Source organism: Micropterus salmoides, unplaced genomic scaffold (genome assembly GCF_014851395.1).
Source record: "Micropterus salmoides isolate LMB-PRFRI ecotype aquatic unplaced genomic scaffold, ASM1485139v1 Ms_hic_scaffold_12, whole genome shotgun sequence".
Classification (NCBI taxonomy): domain Eukaryota; kingdom Metazoa; phylum Chordata; class Actinopteri; order Centrarchiformes; family Centrarchidae; genus Micropterus; species Micropterus salmoides.
Genome location: NW_024040263.1, coordinates 18847159 through 18862545, shown reverse-complemented (window position 1 = coordinate 18862545; position 15387 = coordinate 18847159). Strand labels below are relative to the sequence as shown.

At 41.1% G+C, this 15387-nt stretch overlaps 3 protein-coding genes across 7 annotated transcripts in view; 2 read left to right on the top strand and 1 right to left on the bottom strand.

Moving 5' to 3' along the window:
• Positions 1 to 6965, top strand: part of LOC119899311 (inactive rhomboid protein 2-like) — a 43478-nt gene extending 36513 nt beyond the window's left edge. For all 4 annotated transcript variants that reach the window (XM_038713836.1, XM_038713835.1, XM_038713837.1 and 1 more), the window contains one exon: positions 4367 to 6965. In XM_038713836.1, the coding sequence (XP_038569764.1) occupies positions 4367 to 4798 (432 nt within the window). In that variant the 3' untranslated portion in view covers positions 4799 to 6965. The remainder of the gene's footprint in view (positions 1 to 4366) is intronic.
• Positions 6966 to 7580: 615 nt separating this feature from the next.
• Positions 7581 to 10985, bottom strand: aanat1 (arylalkylamine N-acetyltransferase 1). The gene is made up of 3 exons (XM_038713840.1): positions 10772 to 10985; positions 10168 to 10322; positions 7581 to 8752 (listed from the first exon to the last, which is right to left on the bottom strand). Exons 1-3 carry the CDS (start codon positions 10917 to 10919, stop codon positions 8447 to 8449), a joined length of 609 nt encoding a protein of 202 aa, XP_038569768.1. The 5' UTR covers positions 10920 to 10985; the 3' UTR covers positions 7581 to 8446.
• Positions 10986 to 12517: 1532 nt separating this feature from the next.
• ube2o (ubiquitin-conjugating enzyme E2O) overlaps positions 12518 to 15387 on the top strand; it is a 36636-nt gene continuing 33766 nt past the window's right edge. For both annotated transcript variants that reach the window (XM_038713833.1, XM_038713834.1), the window contains exon 1: positions 12518 to 13265. In XM_038713833.1, coding sequence (XP_038569761.1) covers positions 12807 to 13265 — 459 coding nt within the window. In that variant the 5' untranslated portion in view covers positions 12518 to 12806. The remainder of the gene's footprint in view (positions 13266 to 15387) is intronic.

The following is a 15387-nucleotide window of genomic DNA, read 5'->3' as shown; positions in this document are numbered from 1 at the left end:
AATGCGAAAAGCACCCAGTCTAGATTACCTACTTTTTACTGGCATATCTGCTGTGTGTAAAGCCCACTTTCACCTTTAAGAGATTAGCCTAATGCCATTGTGTGGGTTGGCAGAGGCCACGGTGCTTAATGAATAGGATTTCATTTATTCTTTTAAACAAAGACAATTGTTGCAAAGGCTAGACTTGTCTGCTGATGCCTCTGGTCTTTATTTTATGAACACAAAAGGTTCATCCTGGCACACCTATGAAACAATTCCTCTTTCACTTAATGGACTTAACAATGACAGAACAAATAATTTTATTTCACTTCCTGTACTTATGTGTTGATGCCACTGAGACATCTGTAATCTTCTTCATAAGCTGCCCCCAACTGCTCACATCTGATATTTGTGTTGCGTGACGAGGTTGCTCTCAGTATGACGTGAGAGCCATGAAATCCCACCATACTGCTGTCCATAGCACTGACCAGCTCACAGGTCATCACACCAGGAATAAACCAGAGGAAGCACATGCAAGGCACAACACAGGGCGGTCAAGCCACTTAAGGAGGCAGTTTAAGTGGATTATCCTTTAACTGTCGAGTTAAGGAGACCCCATGGCTTGAGCTTAAATGACTCAAACAACAGCTGTGGCTGGAATAATGAATACACTGACTATAATAATTCTACACCTAAAACTCAGCAGAGGCTAGACAAGTGAAAGTCAACATCGCTTTAATTTGCTGTCGGAAAAAGTATAAAAAGTCATAAATCTGAGTATTGGAGTGAAATGTTATTTGATAAAATGAATCAAGTGTCACTTTGCTAGACACAGATGTGAGGTAAGTTTAAAAAAGCTACCTAAAGCTGAAGTGTGTTATGTTTTTTTAAATAAATGTAATATTTTAATACTTTATAGCAATCTATGTAAGTGTAGCAAAATACTTTTAATTTACATGTTGCATCTGTTCAATCGACTGTGCTGTCTAACTATGTCACTCAGTGTTTTCATGATCTCATTACCTTGATGGTTTACTATATGTAAAGTTAGTGATTGCAGCTTTAGCCTATGAAAAATGAAGAGAGAAGTTCTGCCTCCAGTTAGATTGGTTGTTTGTTTGAGAGTTTGTTACACTTGGCATATTGATGGCAGAACGCATTAATTACATCCAGACTGGTGAGCACATAAGCAGAGTGAAAGGATAGAAGAGAAAATAATGCATATAGTAAAACAATGATGTGACTGTGACTGTCAATATTAATTAGATCTATCTACACGCGTCCTTTTATGACCTATAGAAATGGTCACCTACAAGTGTAAGTGGAGATTGCCAAGAGGAATTAGGATGAGGAGGACAGTCTGGGAATACACTAGTTTGGAACATGTGAGCTGCCAAAAAGCTATACTAGTTTTAGCTGAACAATTGGTGACTTTGGTCCCCTCAGTGTAGGAATGAATACTTGTGCTTGGTGTAACTCATATTCTTGCCCAAAGTCCTGGCGTGTTTCCCCTGTTTCCTTTCAGTGGCTGCTGTTAAAGTACAGAGAACATTTTTCCCCCTTCAGGAGGTAATCGGTCCCATTAATGACTCTCAAAGGATCTACATTATCTCAAAAAACAAAATGATAACAATACTATGTCCTTTCTACATGCTCCATGCTAAGCGCTCAGAGAGAACCACTCTAACATGCACAACACCGAGCTTCTCACATCAAGCCAACTTTTGATGGACCTGTGTCAAGTGCTTTGCTCTATTACTGACCTGATGTTGCACGTTTGTACTGAACATATTCATCAGAGTTCACTCATGCTGCTGTGAACAGAAAGGTAGCTTTTTTTTTAAACCCGTTGGATGCTAGTCAATGCCACCAAATGCATCATTTGGAAAAACTAATAGAGCGACTCTGCATAAATGACCAAATGTGGACCACTATTGCATCTTTCCAGGAAAGCATATCGATTAAACTCAAGAAGGTGTGCATGTGCAGAAAGTAAAAAATAAAATAAATAAGTATTGGGTAGTAGCATTAAACATGAACATTACTTCTGATCAGGTTGTCTATAAGAAGCATTTTTACTCGTTGATTATTAGTGGAGGAAAGGAGTCTGTGTGATGACAGTTGGAGTGGACAAATGAAACTCGCATCCCTTGACATAAATACACCCATACTGCTAGAAACTAATAAAAATAATAATTTATGTGATAAACAGTAAATCACTAATAATGGTTAGCAGAGTCCCAGTCACTGCCGCCTCCATTAACATCACTTCCCAAACTTTTTAACCCAACCAATGGCGAGTGACCATGGTGTGTGTTAGGAACGTGTCAACCTGCGTGTCTGGAGTGTGTGGGTGGACTGCAGTGCCATGCTCTTTTTCTGTTTGTGGGAGTTTACTGTCTTCACTGATTAGCCATCTGCCACTGACCAGGCCAAGCCTCCAAACTCAGCCCTGACGTCAGTCTAATCTGCTCACCTTTACTGCCTGACCGAGGGCTCGTACTATACTTTTTCCACAGAACTAGGCAGACGGCGTGCAGCTAAACCTGCATTTGTACAGTTAACATGAACAAAATCTTCATCAGTTTTCACAGTCACCACATATATTGTGACCAGAGAGAGATGTTTGTGAGTTGGTATTCCTCACTCACTAATGAACAGTTAGTACTCCCGGGTTCAGAATTAAGTCTCCTGGCAATGGTCAAGATTATTTTTTATCTGCTACAGCACATATTTGCCCTGTGATTCACCTGTTCTCCTTTTGAGAGAAAAGCCAAAAGGGAGAAATGCATATTTTTGGTTTCAGGATGGTGCCCCCTAGTTTGGCATTATTAGACAGATTATTAGAATATCGTTCCAGTATCTGTCTACATAGATGGACCTTACATAGATACATAGATGGAGACCTTATTGCTATTCAGCCCATCAAATCTTGCATAAAGCAGCAATTTCAGCGTTGCATGAGCAGACAATCCCACTGAGTCAGAAAGCAGACTATTGCACAACACAAGAGCCACGGGCTTCCCTGCTGAAGTCTCCTTCTTATCTAACTTACAAACATGACAACACGTTTTGTCCTGCTCCTGCTTTGTCTTGAACGAGCGACCAAACATTCAACAGGGAAAAGTGCGCTGCTACCATCAGCTTGCAGGCTAGGTAGCTAATTAGCCTCTCAGCTGCAGCACATTAAATGGCATGTAAACGGACCTGCAAATCTCACTTGGCTCTTTTTAGATACTGGTGTGCTCCTTATTCTTCAATAGCACTAACAACACACTGTCTGCCCGTGACATGTAGCTACAGTTGGTTTACTTTATTTCTGGTTCAGTGCGGTGGTCACTCTGTCGATGAAACACAGTCAACAGAGCTAAAAAAGAAGCATGTCTATTATTTCCCCAAATAGATTTTTTCTAGGGATGCACCAAAATGAAAATTCTTGGCCGAAGCCGAATATAATGAAAAACTTTCCAGAATACCGAACAAGGTTTTTCTATTTTTTCCCATTTATGTTGCTTTTTTTTACCATTGCAAAAATTAAATTGTCAAATGTGCTTTTTATTCAATGTTTTGCACAGGATTTCAGAGAATATGGTTGGTGGGTCCGAGGCCCGAGAGGGTGGGGTAAAGTAAATTACATGTGTCCATTTACTTTTAATGTACACATGTAATATGTTTTATACTTATACTTTATAATCCATTTAATCTTATTTCCATCCTGTATAGACACCTTATTTTGAAAAACAGACGTTGTCACATATGTATCCCCACGCTAAATTCATCGAGTCCGACCCAATTTGATAAATAATGTTGTATGTGGTTTTCGTATCGCGTAACATTAAGACTTCATAGCCTCTCTTCAGGCCAAAACACTGCTTTTTTTTGCTATTTTCGGCCGATTAATTTCAGTGGCCGAACATCCCTACTTTTTCATTCCTTTTTGAAAATAAAGAAATAATAACTTACATTTAAAAACACATTGATATTGGTCTGGGCAATAAAATTAAAATTATAATTATCACAATATAATTTTCCTCTATAAATATAACAAATGTTCAATAAATGTTTGATTTAATTAATTTGAATCGCAAACAAATTACCATTTAATATTTCTATTAAGATATATTAAGTTATTTTGTTGAGGAAAAGGGACTGAAATTTTTTTAACTCATGCGTATTTGTTTAAAAAAGATTTAATTGTAATTGTTTCGAATGTTCTACATCATTATATCCCCCGTACACATGTGTGATGATGTGTGTCAAATGGGAATATCGAAGAACTCTTTCTGTTTTTTGTAAGGACTAAAACCATTTGTCCGTCCTTTCATGACTTGCTTTTAAGTTGAATTACAGAATAGTTTGTAACTTGTCTCTTGTTCTCTCCCTCCAGGTGGGTCCAGCAGGGTCTCAGTTTGGACTCCTTGCTTGCTTGTTTGTTGAGCTATTTCAAGGTTGGCAGATGCTGGAGAAGCCGTGGAAGGCCTTTCTCAAACTGGTGTGTATCGTCCTCTTCCTCTTCCTGTGCGGCCTCCTGCCGTGGATCGACAACATCGCCCACATCTTTGGTTTCCTCAGCGGCATGCTGCTCTCCTTTGCCTTCTTGCCCTACGTCACCTTCGGGACTTTTGACAAGTACCGGAAACGTATACTCATTGCTGTCTCAATGTTGGCCTACATCGGGCTGTTCTCTTCGCTCATCGTCTGGTTTTATTTTTACCCGATTAACTGGCACTGGCTGGAGCATCTCACCTGTCTGCCCTTCACAAGCAAGTTCTGTGAAAAGTACGACATAGACCACAACATTAACGATGTGGTACAATAGTCTCTAGGCTACTTATGACTACATCCTCTGTGCTACTGATCTGCTATCTTCTAGCCAATGACTAGGTCAGCTGTTTCCAGGTCAGGCCTTTTTAAAAATGTGACAATCTTATTTTATCAAAAAAAGATTAAAGGACCTGATCAATGTCCTTTTGAAAGGAACTGGATCAATCTCTTCTCTTCAGCTTGCTGACTTGCTTACTTCTGTAAAACTTTACTCAACCTTTTAATCCTCAGTCAAGTCTGGCACTGCCTATCTTGTTAATTTGCTAATCCTCAGAATCAGAGGACAGGAAAAGATACTCAGGACGACAAAACTGCGTAGAGCTGGGTGGACATAATGGAAAAGATCTACAGAGCAAGAGACTGTCTGGTTCCTTCAGTTCATGAAAAGTCACATCAATCTAAAGAAGCCAAATGATAGAAGAAGACTCCTCTTGTCTACAATCACTCTCATCATCTCCTTGAACTCTGGACGACTAACAGCTGAGAAAAGGAAGGCTGGTGCCACAGTGGGCTATTAGGTACCTTGTGGCCCAGTGAACTCAGATACATCAGATGCTTCCTGCTACTAATTCTTGTTTTCAGTAACACTACAAAAGCTGTCATTCACTTCTGCTGCATCTCAGTGTCTGGTGAAATACTTTCAGGAGTTAAAAACTGTTTTGTTTTTTTATCTCCACTGTTTTGTATGTACGTACTGGGCATGTCAATATTCTTTGGAGGAGTGAAATGTGTATTAACTGTGCAGCTGGATTAGTTAATGTCAAATAACAAGTGGTTGATTTCTATCTAAAACCACTAGTTGCCTTAAACAGACAATGCCATTTTACAACGATGCCTCATTTTACTTTTGAAAACTGCTTGTGAACAATGATGAACACATTTCTGACCCGAACCTACCAAAGCAACTTCACATGCTGCATGTTGTTTTTCACAATCACTTAGTTTTATCACTGCCACAAACACAAGCTCTGCTTCAATGTCTTATATTTGGGCATGTTTGTCACAATGGTGCCTAAACCAGTTTGTAAATGAACAATATTTAGACCAAAGCAGGTTTTTATTGTATTTTTTGAAAGCAAACAGCCACAGAATCACAACATGTAATTTGTGTTTAATCTGAGCCTTAATATGTTTGTGAAATGTACCATAAAAGGCTTATTTTTTACCAGGTATACTTGTGAACACTCACCTTGATAAAAACAATACCAGGAAGATGATTTTAAAAAGTGGCATTGCCGCAGACATAGGATTTTCTTCAAACTATACAAAATATGGTCCCCTACGCGTACATTGTCTGGACCCTAGCGGCTTATTGTTGCTGTGGTCCTTGACCCACAGTAGATTGTTGCTTTTCGGGTGGGTCCCTAACAATGTGATACGTGTAACAGTGTGATTTCAAAAGTCCTAACACCTGAAGTGAAATATTTCCCTCACAGGTTCCCGGCTTTTGTCTTGGATCTAGTTTGTTGTCGTTCATGATCCTGCAATGTGTGTTGACCCCAACTGTTAAGTAAAGTCCCGGTAATGACTCGTGTGTAGAGGATTATGTGAGTAACTAAGTGAGTTATGAGATTATGTGAGTTTGTCTGTGGCGCTCTCTCACTGATTGTCTAGTGTTGTTGAGAGTTGTGGGGGAAAAACATGCAGAGTAGTTTGTATATTGGATAATTCAAATATTTTAATCCGTTATACCATGACTGTATTTAGATTGTGAAGGTCATCTGTGACATAAGATGCCGCCCTCATACAAGAAGCGGGCAAAGTGGAAACCTCTTTACTGTGCCTTTTTGACGTGAGCATGTGAGTGTTTGATCTGAATCACAAATACCCACATCTTCAATGTGCTGTGTGCACTGGGACCAAATACATTCACCCTTTTTCTGTTTATAGGAATAAAAAGTTTCCAATGAATTTCAGTTTTATATGTGAAAATCTATGTGTGTTAAAGCAGTCATGTCAAAATAAATGCCATTCTAGTGATAATGAGGTTTGTTAGTGTGTTTAAGTGAGAAGTTTAATTTAATGTTTGTCCCAGTTACCTACTGAACACTGTTTGTATCTGGCATCACAACTTGTTTTGTCTGTCAGTTTTCTTTGCTTTTGTCACAACGCCAGTGAGAAATTTTGAATTTATACATTAAAGGAAGAATAACTGCAAATTATATTTTCCTGTATCTACTTTAATGTTGTTAATCCAACAACAATCCCAAATGCTTAATTCCTGTCCCTAAACCTTTCAAATAATGCGACATAATTGAAAGCCCCAGAAAAGCTACTAAATGGCCCTTGCTCTGATATTGTTTTCTCAACTGCTGCTTCCATCTTTAAACATCAGCTTTCATGCGAACATGGCCGAGAAGTCCTTAAAGCAACATTACTGTTATGTGGTCGAGAAGCAGAATGATTTGGGTTTGGCTTATGATCAAAAACTAGCGAGCCCAACGACTTTGTTAACACAAGGCACCATTCTCCTTATTACAGGTCAGTGTCCCATCAAAGTGATTCAGAAGCTGTTATTTTAAGGTACAATAGTGTTGCTTTAAAGAGCTCAGAAAAATAATGGCAATTTAAAAATCTGCAATACCACGACAGCACCTTGCAGTGATTGTAAATGAAAAGACCTAAAAGCAAAAGTGCTAGAAAATAGAACTTTTTTTATTATTTTAACACTGAAACGTAAAAAACAAACAAAACATTTGTCTTGATTCAAGACTTTGGGAGGCAGAAGTGGTGATTGTCTACAAGGGAAAAGGCAAGAAGAAACTATGAAGGAGAAATCTGGAAAGTACATGTATTTTATGAAAGGATATATTTTGCTCTTTAAAATACGTCACGTACTGTTCACACCTAGACATGACAGACATGCTCACAATGCAGCCACAGGCTTTTGTTACAGTCACTGATGGACAGACAGGACCACTCAAATCTTAATATAGAACAACAGACATGTCCAATTTAACATTTTGATTTATTTTCTGAAGTTTGATTACTGATATCACTCCCTTGTATTCCATAGTCCGTGAAGGTTAACTGTTTACTTTGGCATATTCCTTATCATAATCAAATCATTATCATACAAAGCGTAACAGTAACCTTCTAATGCTGGTGTGAAAGGCATACTGTTAAAACAAAACTGTACCAGACAGAATGCATTAGTAATGGGCAGATACTGGTTTTATTGGCTTCATAGAGAGCCAGAATCCATGTTCGATTTAAAAAAAGAGCGAGAAGAAAGAAACAGGGCAGCTGAGTTCTAATGAAAACAACAACAAATGTGTCTAAACAAAAATAAAATTGTTTTATACCAAAACAGAATTGTAATGTTCTTTCAGGACTTCGCTCTAATGATTTGGTTTTCACTCATACTAAACTACAGATCAATATATTTGTAGTTTCCGAACCACTTTTCCCAAACAGCTGTTGTTTTGCAGCCGGATGGCAGCTCTTTGTTTTCGGCTCTCTGCAGGCTCAGTCAGCACCTCACTGCTTGCTGAACAAGTCTCACTCAGCGATGATAACAAACACGGCGTTGGTCGCTCGCGCACAACAAAGCTGCTCTGACGTCCCCTTATCCTGTCTCCAAGGGGGGAGTCCACCACCATCACTGATAGCCAAGGAGAATCCACATGAACTCCCTCTGTTCTTAACAGCCACTGTTACGACGCATGAAGGCGTGGCCCCTGACTGGGTACATCATCTCGATGAAGGCAAGGGGCCCCACAGTGATCTCGCTGGGGCCCTGCGCCTTGAAACCTGACTTCTGGTAGAAGGGAACCAGGAAGTCCTCGCACATGAGCACAGCGCGGCGGACGTAGGGCAGGCAGCGGAGGTACTGCAGGTAGCGCCACATCAGGATGGAGCCTTTGCCCTGCTGGCGGAAGGTCCGGTGGACGGCCAAGACGTGGATGTGGACGGTGGTCCCATGAGGCTTATGGAGAGTCAGGGCATCCTGGGAAACCGAGAGGGATTGCAGAGGTGTAAGGACGGGTTGTATTGTTGGGAAACCTGTTGGGCTTTATTGACAAGTTTTAACTACCAAAAGGAACACGCAGTTGAAAGAGTCCGTTTAGAGTCCAGTTTTCACACTGCTGTTCGGGAGACAGCTGGTACTTCAGTCTTAAATCCAGACAGTGTAACTTTGGAAGAGAGAAACTGAATACATAAGCAATAAAGCCCACCGCTGCTCAGTACAACCCGCTGAGGGGATTTGCCGCTACAGCCTTACTTTGGTATGACCGGTAGCTTACGGCGGCCGATGTTAGCTAACGTTAACCAACTTTTGCTGTGATAGCTATGTAAGTTAATGAACATTACTGATAAAGGTCGCTGACTTTAAGATTCTTCTCTACTGTTACACTGTACATCTTAGCATTTCCTGTAATGTTACATATGTGGCCTCTGTTTAGCAAAGTTACATGTGATTGTAAAGTTAAGCTCGGATTCCTGACTACTTGTGGGGCAGTCGAGCGACTCTGGCACCAGAATCACATTTGGGAAAATAAGAGAAACCGAATGTGTCTCAGTCAATGGGGATAGGATGCTATTTGTATCGTGGAATTGAATTCAATATGATATGAATTCAAAAGTGAGCTAAAACACATATCTTTGGAGCTTCAAATATATCGGATTAATAACATCCCATGTTTCGCGAGTGGAAAAAAAGATGTAAAAGGTTGAACCGTCGATAGCTTCTGTCCGTACATGAAAAGGTTTTGCAAGATCAAAACTAAGTTTTGAAGTTCTGAAGATTTGTTCAAATCTTCCTTTTTTCAGTTTCAAAACATGGCATGATATTCAACCCATACATAAGCATTAAAAACCTGGTTTCAACATTTAAAAAGTTAAATTTTAATTTCACACACTGTAACCTCTGACCTTTGTATATCCTGGACCCTTTGTCTTCTGTGAATCCTTTGCACTGCCCTGTACATTTACTTTTTGTAATTATTATTCTTAATTGTATGCACAGCCTCAATCGTATGCAGACCTGCCTTTGCTTCACATTTCAAATTTAAACTTTTGAATATTGAATCTTGTAAAGCATTTCAGTTTTACTGCAGCACGAAAAAGCTCTGAAAGTACGTAGCAGTAGGAGTTTTTATCACAATTTTCAGAAAACCCAGAAGAATGTTTTTCATGGCCGCTGAACCTTATGCCCAACAATCTGAATATTCCCAGAGAGATTTAGGTGGATCTGTGTAACATTTATCCTCACCCACTGAATTTCCGACCTCATTAACCCTAAATATTCCCTTAGATCTTTCAAAATATCTTCTGTTAATCTGTTTTGAACCTCATCTTGTGTTTCCCTTGCCAGTCATCCTGAGGTAAATCACTGTCCAGGTGTCCTCCCCTCTGTCTCACCGTGGTAAGCCTCTCCTGGTCCCACAATGAGCCGATGATGAAAGCCACCAGACGTCCTTCCTCGAACCAGCCAAGAGACAGCTCAGGACACAGGGTGAGGAAATGACGCACCTCGTCCAGGTGGAGAGGACACTCCCCGGACACTGAGATGAAGGCTGTGAGGAGGAGGAGGAGTCAGTGTTGTCACAACCAAATGTTATAAATTAAGAAGCCTGGATGACACAAGTGGGAATAATGGTCCCTATGTACTGAATACCAAAAATATGAAGATGTGAGAAAAGGATATAAGCTGGATCACAGCCAGGGATGTTATGAGGGGGCATTTAGGAAAGAGTGAAATCCCTGTATTAACTTTAAAGTAAGTCAACTTAAAGAGAAGCTTACTATTTTCTTTAAATGTAATTTATGTTAATAAAGGAGAGTTATTTTCAGTGAGTGGAGGTTAATTTTTTTTTAGTCAATATGTGAATGAAAACATAAAATGAGGCCACTGTAAAAGAAAGAAAAGTTCCTGTGTGCGTAATGTGCCAAAAATAACTGTCCTGAAGTCATTAATAAGACAGCCAATAATGCATGACATAATTCAGTAAAAGACCCTGCTTACCTTCTCTCTCAATCTCGAACACGCTGATGGCATCTTCCGGGCTGAGGGAGCGAAACTCGCTGGCCGGCAGCGTGTGGCGGCGGCCCTGCGGCACCGGGGAGCGCATGTGGAGCGGCTTCATGAACGGCACAGCGCTCATCACCGACATGGTCGTACTGTTCGTTTGTTTTAACCAAAATATTTTAAAGGAAAGCAAAGGATAGAGATTTTACTCTCCGATTTTCTTACTGCTCACACCCTCGTCTGAGTGTCTGGTCCGTGCTTAACAGGACTGTGGTGAAGACTGAGCAGAGAGTGGCGCGCCGTCAGTCTTTATAGTGCGCAGGAGTGGCTGATTATAATCCCAAGGCGAGCTGGATGACCAAACCCTCCATCCCCCGTGAGCAAGGAACAGTAAACATAGTTATTCGGGGTCAGGAGGGATAGGCTATTCGTGTGTTGAGAATTATCCTCGTCGTGCCACATTCAGACAAGATTTGGTGTGGTGTTGATGTGCTTAACGACATATTATCAAGAGTCGTTTCAGGTATTACGTCCAATAAAGTGACTCACATTGGTTACAGAGTGGATGATGGAAAACTTACAGCTATGCGATTGGTTTACCATTAGTGTTAATTAATGTTGTAACACCAAGGAGACTGGGTGCTGTCTGTGTGTTTAACTGGGCCATGGTAAGGACTCGACTCACCTCTCTCCATGTGATTTCTATGGGGGAGGCTTCCCATCGGCTGTCCATTGTGCCTTTAAGTCGAGTTCATGAGCTTTCCGCACTTATTTTCCAGATCTGTAAGAGGATTACAGGACGCGTGGGAGTTTGTTTGTCACCTCTTCAGTGTTAAATAAGCTGTTGAGAATTTCAAGTGGTTTTATGGACAGCTGATTTCCTCTCTAACCAAACTTTACTTAACTTTCCCACAGGACAAAGCCCACTTTTTAAAATCAAACGACAGCAGGGCTCAGAGCTTTACTGCGTTTTTTTCACATTTGTTATTTGTATTTGGGAGGCAGCACAGTTGTCCAGTGCCAGAGAAGGTGAAGTCCTTGGAAAGGTCACAAGGCTGGAAATAATCTCCATCTCCAGATAAACACATAGCTTAAATTGTAGGAACCCTTTCTTGGTACACTCTTTTAAAATAAGGTTTCCAGTATTCTTGGGATTGGGTTTTTTTTCAGTTTACCAACAGGAACTGTGGTAAACTGTTCTCATGTACAGTATGTTTTTTGGTGTTGAGGTCTGTAATAGATCTGTATTCACAATAAACAGAAAACAATCACACAAAAAACATAAACAAACAAACACAGAGGCAGTCTTTGTATTTAAAATGTGATGTCTGTCTGTATTCACAATCTCCTAACTCTTGCAAGGAAATATCATGTTAGAGATTCTCCGGAACAAAACTAGAAGGTCCATCTTAAAGAAAAACAAGTTGTTTTCTTTTTGTATTACCAGCAGCGCCAACTGGCAGTGTTTGGGTGGAAATATAAAAGAATGATTTAATAAACATGACCTTATTTTATGTTTACGTTTTTTTTGTTATTACATGTCCTACACCACAAGTTGCTGTTTTTCCAAACACACACACTCTCTCTCTCTCTCTCTCACACACACACACACACACACACACACAGAGAGATCCACAGTCACAGACGTCTTTTAGCAGGCTATATGGTGCAAATGGTTAAAATATATCTAGGAAATATATATATATATATATATAAACAATAAGTTAAATAGTTTTCATAAAAATTAAATGAATAAAAACAGAATTTACAGTTTTTTACGCTCCTCACAATTACAACAGGATACCCAGTTTTATTGAATATAAATTCCTGCATGTCTGTCAACAACGCCCCTGTTGAAGCGCGCACCACGTCACTCTGTAGTGCTGGACGGTACTGCGTGATGACGCACCCACCCTGCGTTACGACGCTCTGCGTCGCGACGTAAACACGTGCACTTTGCTGCTTTCAGGTTACGTTTTTTCAGTCCACCGTCATCCTCGCGCTCTAGCATCACTCCCTGACAACAGCAGCGATGGCGGAGCCCGTAGCAGCGGATGCGGCGGCCACAGCGACAGCAGCAGCAGCAGCTGCATCCCCGACCCTCTCTCCCGCAGGCAGCCCGGGCTCGGAGCCTCCATCTATGGCTCTGTCCCCCACGGCGGACGGCTCCCAGCGGCTGCTCTTCTCCCACGACCTGGTCTCCGGGCGGTACCGCGGCTCAGTCCGGTTTGGCCTCGTACGGATGATTCACGGCGAGGAGGATTTTAACTCAGACTCGGACCTCGACGATGGCGGTGGGAGAGGTGGTGGTGGCGGTGGAGGAGGAGGAGGAGGAGGAGGAGGTGGTGGTGGAGGTGGAGGTGGAGGACGAGTTCCGTGTGGTTCGGACACTGAAAGCGCCGTGGACACCCCGAGTCGGCCTCTTGTTAGGGGATTTGTCCGCGTCCAGTGGTACCCTGAAGGAGGAAAGCAGGACATCAGGGAGACAAAGGTACCACAGACCAGCTAATATGTTTACACTGAGACCGGGTTTCTCCCTTTGCCTGGCACCGGGGCTGCATTCTTTCGCCTGTTGTGCTTTCTTGGAGCCGACCTGCCAGCCAGTCCGGGATAAGGTTCACCCGGTCCATCAGCCTAAAGCGCACACCTTAGCTCGCTAACTGGCTAGCATTCAAGCACACATGCTAGCTAGCAGTTTAGCCCACAGCCTCATGTCAGCTGGTGCTGGCAAGTTAAACAGGGCTGTTCTTCCCGGCTGCCTCCGTGTAGCCGCTAATACATAAAATATATACGACGGACCGGGCCGGTTGCAGCTTTCTGTCTGTAGATATGATGTAGCAGGTGCAGGTCCCTGCCAGGAAGCTATTGATTAGCTCATCCTTGAGTCAGTGTAGCTCCTCAACTGGGTGTGACTTGGCCTGAGACCGAGCATTGTCAAACACTTTGATTATATGATATAATATTCCTTCTTATTTACATAACGTTAATGTCTCAGTTCCTCCTCTCAGATACACATTCAGTGTTAACGTGTGATGTCGTGCCAGTTTTACCAGAGATGGCTGCAGTTTTTCAGTCTCATCCACATTTAAGCTGAAACAACTGGTCAATTCAGTGATTGGACCAATAGCATTGGCAACTATTCTGATACGCGATTAATCGGTGTTGTCAATTTTTTAAAACTAAAACGAGAAAACATTTGCTGAATTGATTTTGAAGGTGTTTGGGTTTTGGGCTCATGGTCAGACAAAACAAGAGATTTTGTAGATGACACTTGAATTATTAGTTGCACCCCTAATCCACACCATTGCTTCACCCTGTCTCAATTTGGTGTCATTCTTTTAGATTTTCTAGAGCTAGTTGTCAATAAGTAAGCAGTGCTGAAGGTGACACCTTCAGATTGCCAGTTTTCTCCCAGCAACACAAACATGTGGTGGTGGTGATGATGATGATAAACTTTATTCCTATACTCCACAAACAAAAGTACAAAGTGCTTCACAAAAGAAACACAGAGAGAAGATGACATGAAATACTACCGTGTAGGTTAAAATCCATGAGGACAAATTAGATAACAAAAGAGAAATCACAATAAAATATAACAATCAACTACACATGATAGAAGAGAAAATAAACTAGCTCAGATAAAATCAGGAAAAGCCCTCGATAAAAGTGTGTGTTTTAAAAGAGACTTAAAAAATATAATACTCGTTTTATTGATGTAGAAGACAGAACCAGCAAAAATTCACATTTGAGAAGCTGGAACTAGAGATGCTTTTGTCATTTTAAACAATTCATTTTCAGTCGATTTCACTAAATGTTTCAGCTCTAATCTCTGATTTCTGTCGTTGCCTATGAAGTTCCTTTTATGATGATACTACTTACAGTGAAAGGTATCACCTGCAGAAATGTACAGATAGTCAAAGCCCACATGATGCTTAATAAACAATCGGTAATTGGTTAAATCACTGGTCTTCATTTAATCTCACCAGATGGACGAGTTTTCAGTGACAGTGGGTGGAGACAATGAATAATTCATCATCGTTGACCTTTTGCAGGTGATGGTGGTGGTACATTTTGGTTGGCTAAAGCTTGTCAAGGTAACTGAGTAAAAGCCATGATTTTAAAAGACCCATTCAGTGCTATACTATGCAAAAATATGGCACTACTGTAAGTCAACCTGCTCCTTGGATCAGACCTCAGATGTAGGACTTTGTTTTGGTCACAAACCCATCTGTTGTCCACGGACGTTTCTTTGAACACCACACTCTGAGCTGCATATATATATTTTTTTCCATTCTACCAGCAAATAATGAATTAATAAAATGTAATTGCTAAAGAGATGGAAAATCTGCTGTCATGTGTATTCTCCAGAGCTTCTGTCAATTTCTCCTGGGCTTTGTAGAACAGGGTCACAGGGTTTAATAATGGTGGACTGGTCGGGGGGGAGCTCATGCGTGCTTGTTTTAGAGACACAGGATGGGACTAGAAGGAGACTGTTTTAGGGCCCTCTGTTGCCTTGCTTTGTCCTTTGGGCTAAATGAGTAACATTCTGGTCTGAGTGTCATTCAACTTCTATCACAACAAAGGCCCCATTAAACAATGATAGCAGCGCTCAC

Bases quoted from the DNA above. Each gene is read 5' to 3' on its own strand.
- aanat1 (XM_038713840.1), bottom strand. From the start codon at position 10,919: ATGTCGGTGATGAGCGCTGTGCCGTTCATGAAGCCGCTCCACATGCGC. The intron at 10,323-10,771 runs GTAAGCAGGGTC...TCCTCCTCACAG, and splicing joins GTTCGAGATTGAGAGAGAAG to CCTTCATCTCAGTGTCCGGG. The intron at 8,753-10,167 runs GTGAGACAGAGG...TCGGTTTCCCAG, and splicing joins ACCAGGAGAGGCTTACCACG to GATGCCCTGACTCTCCATAA.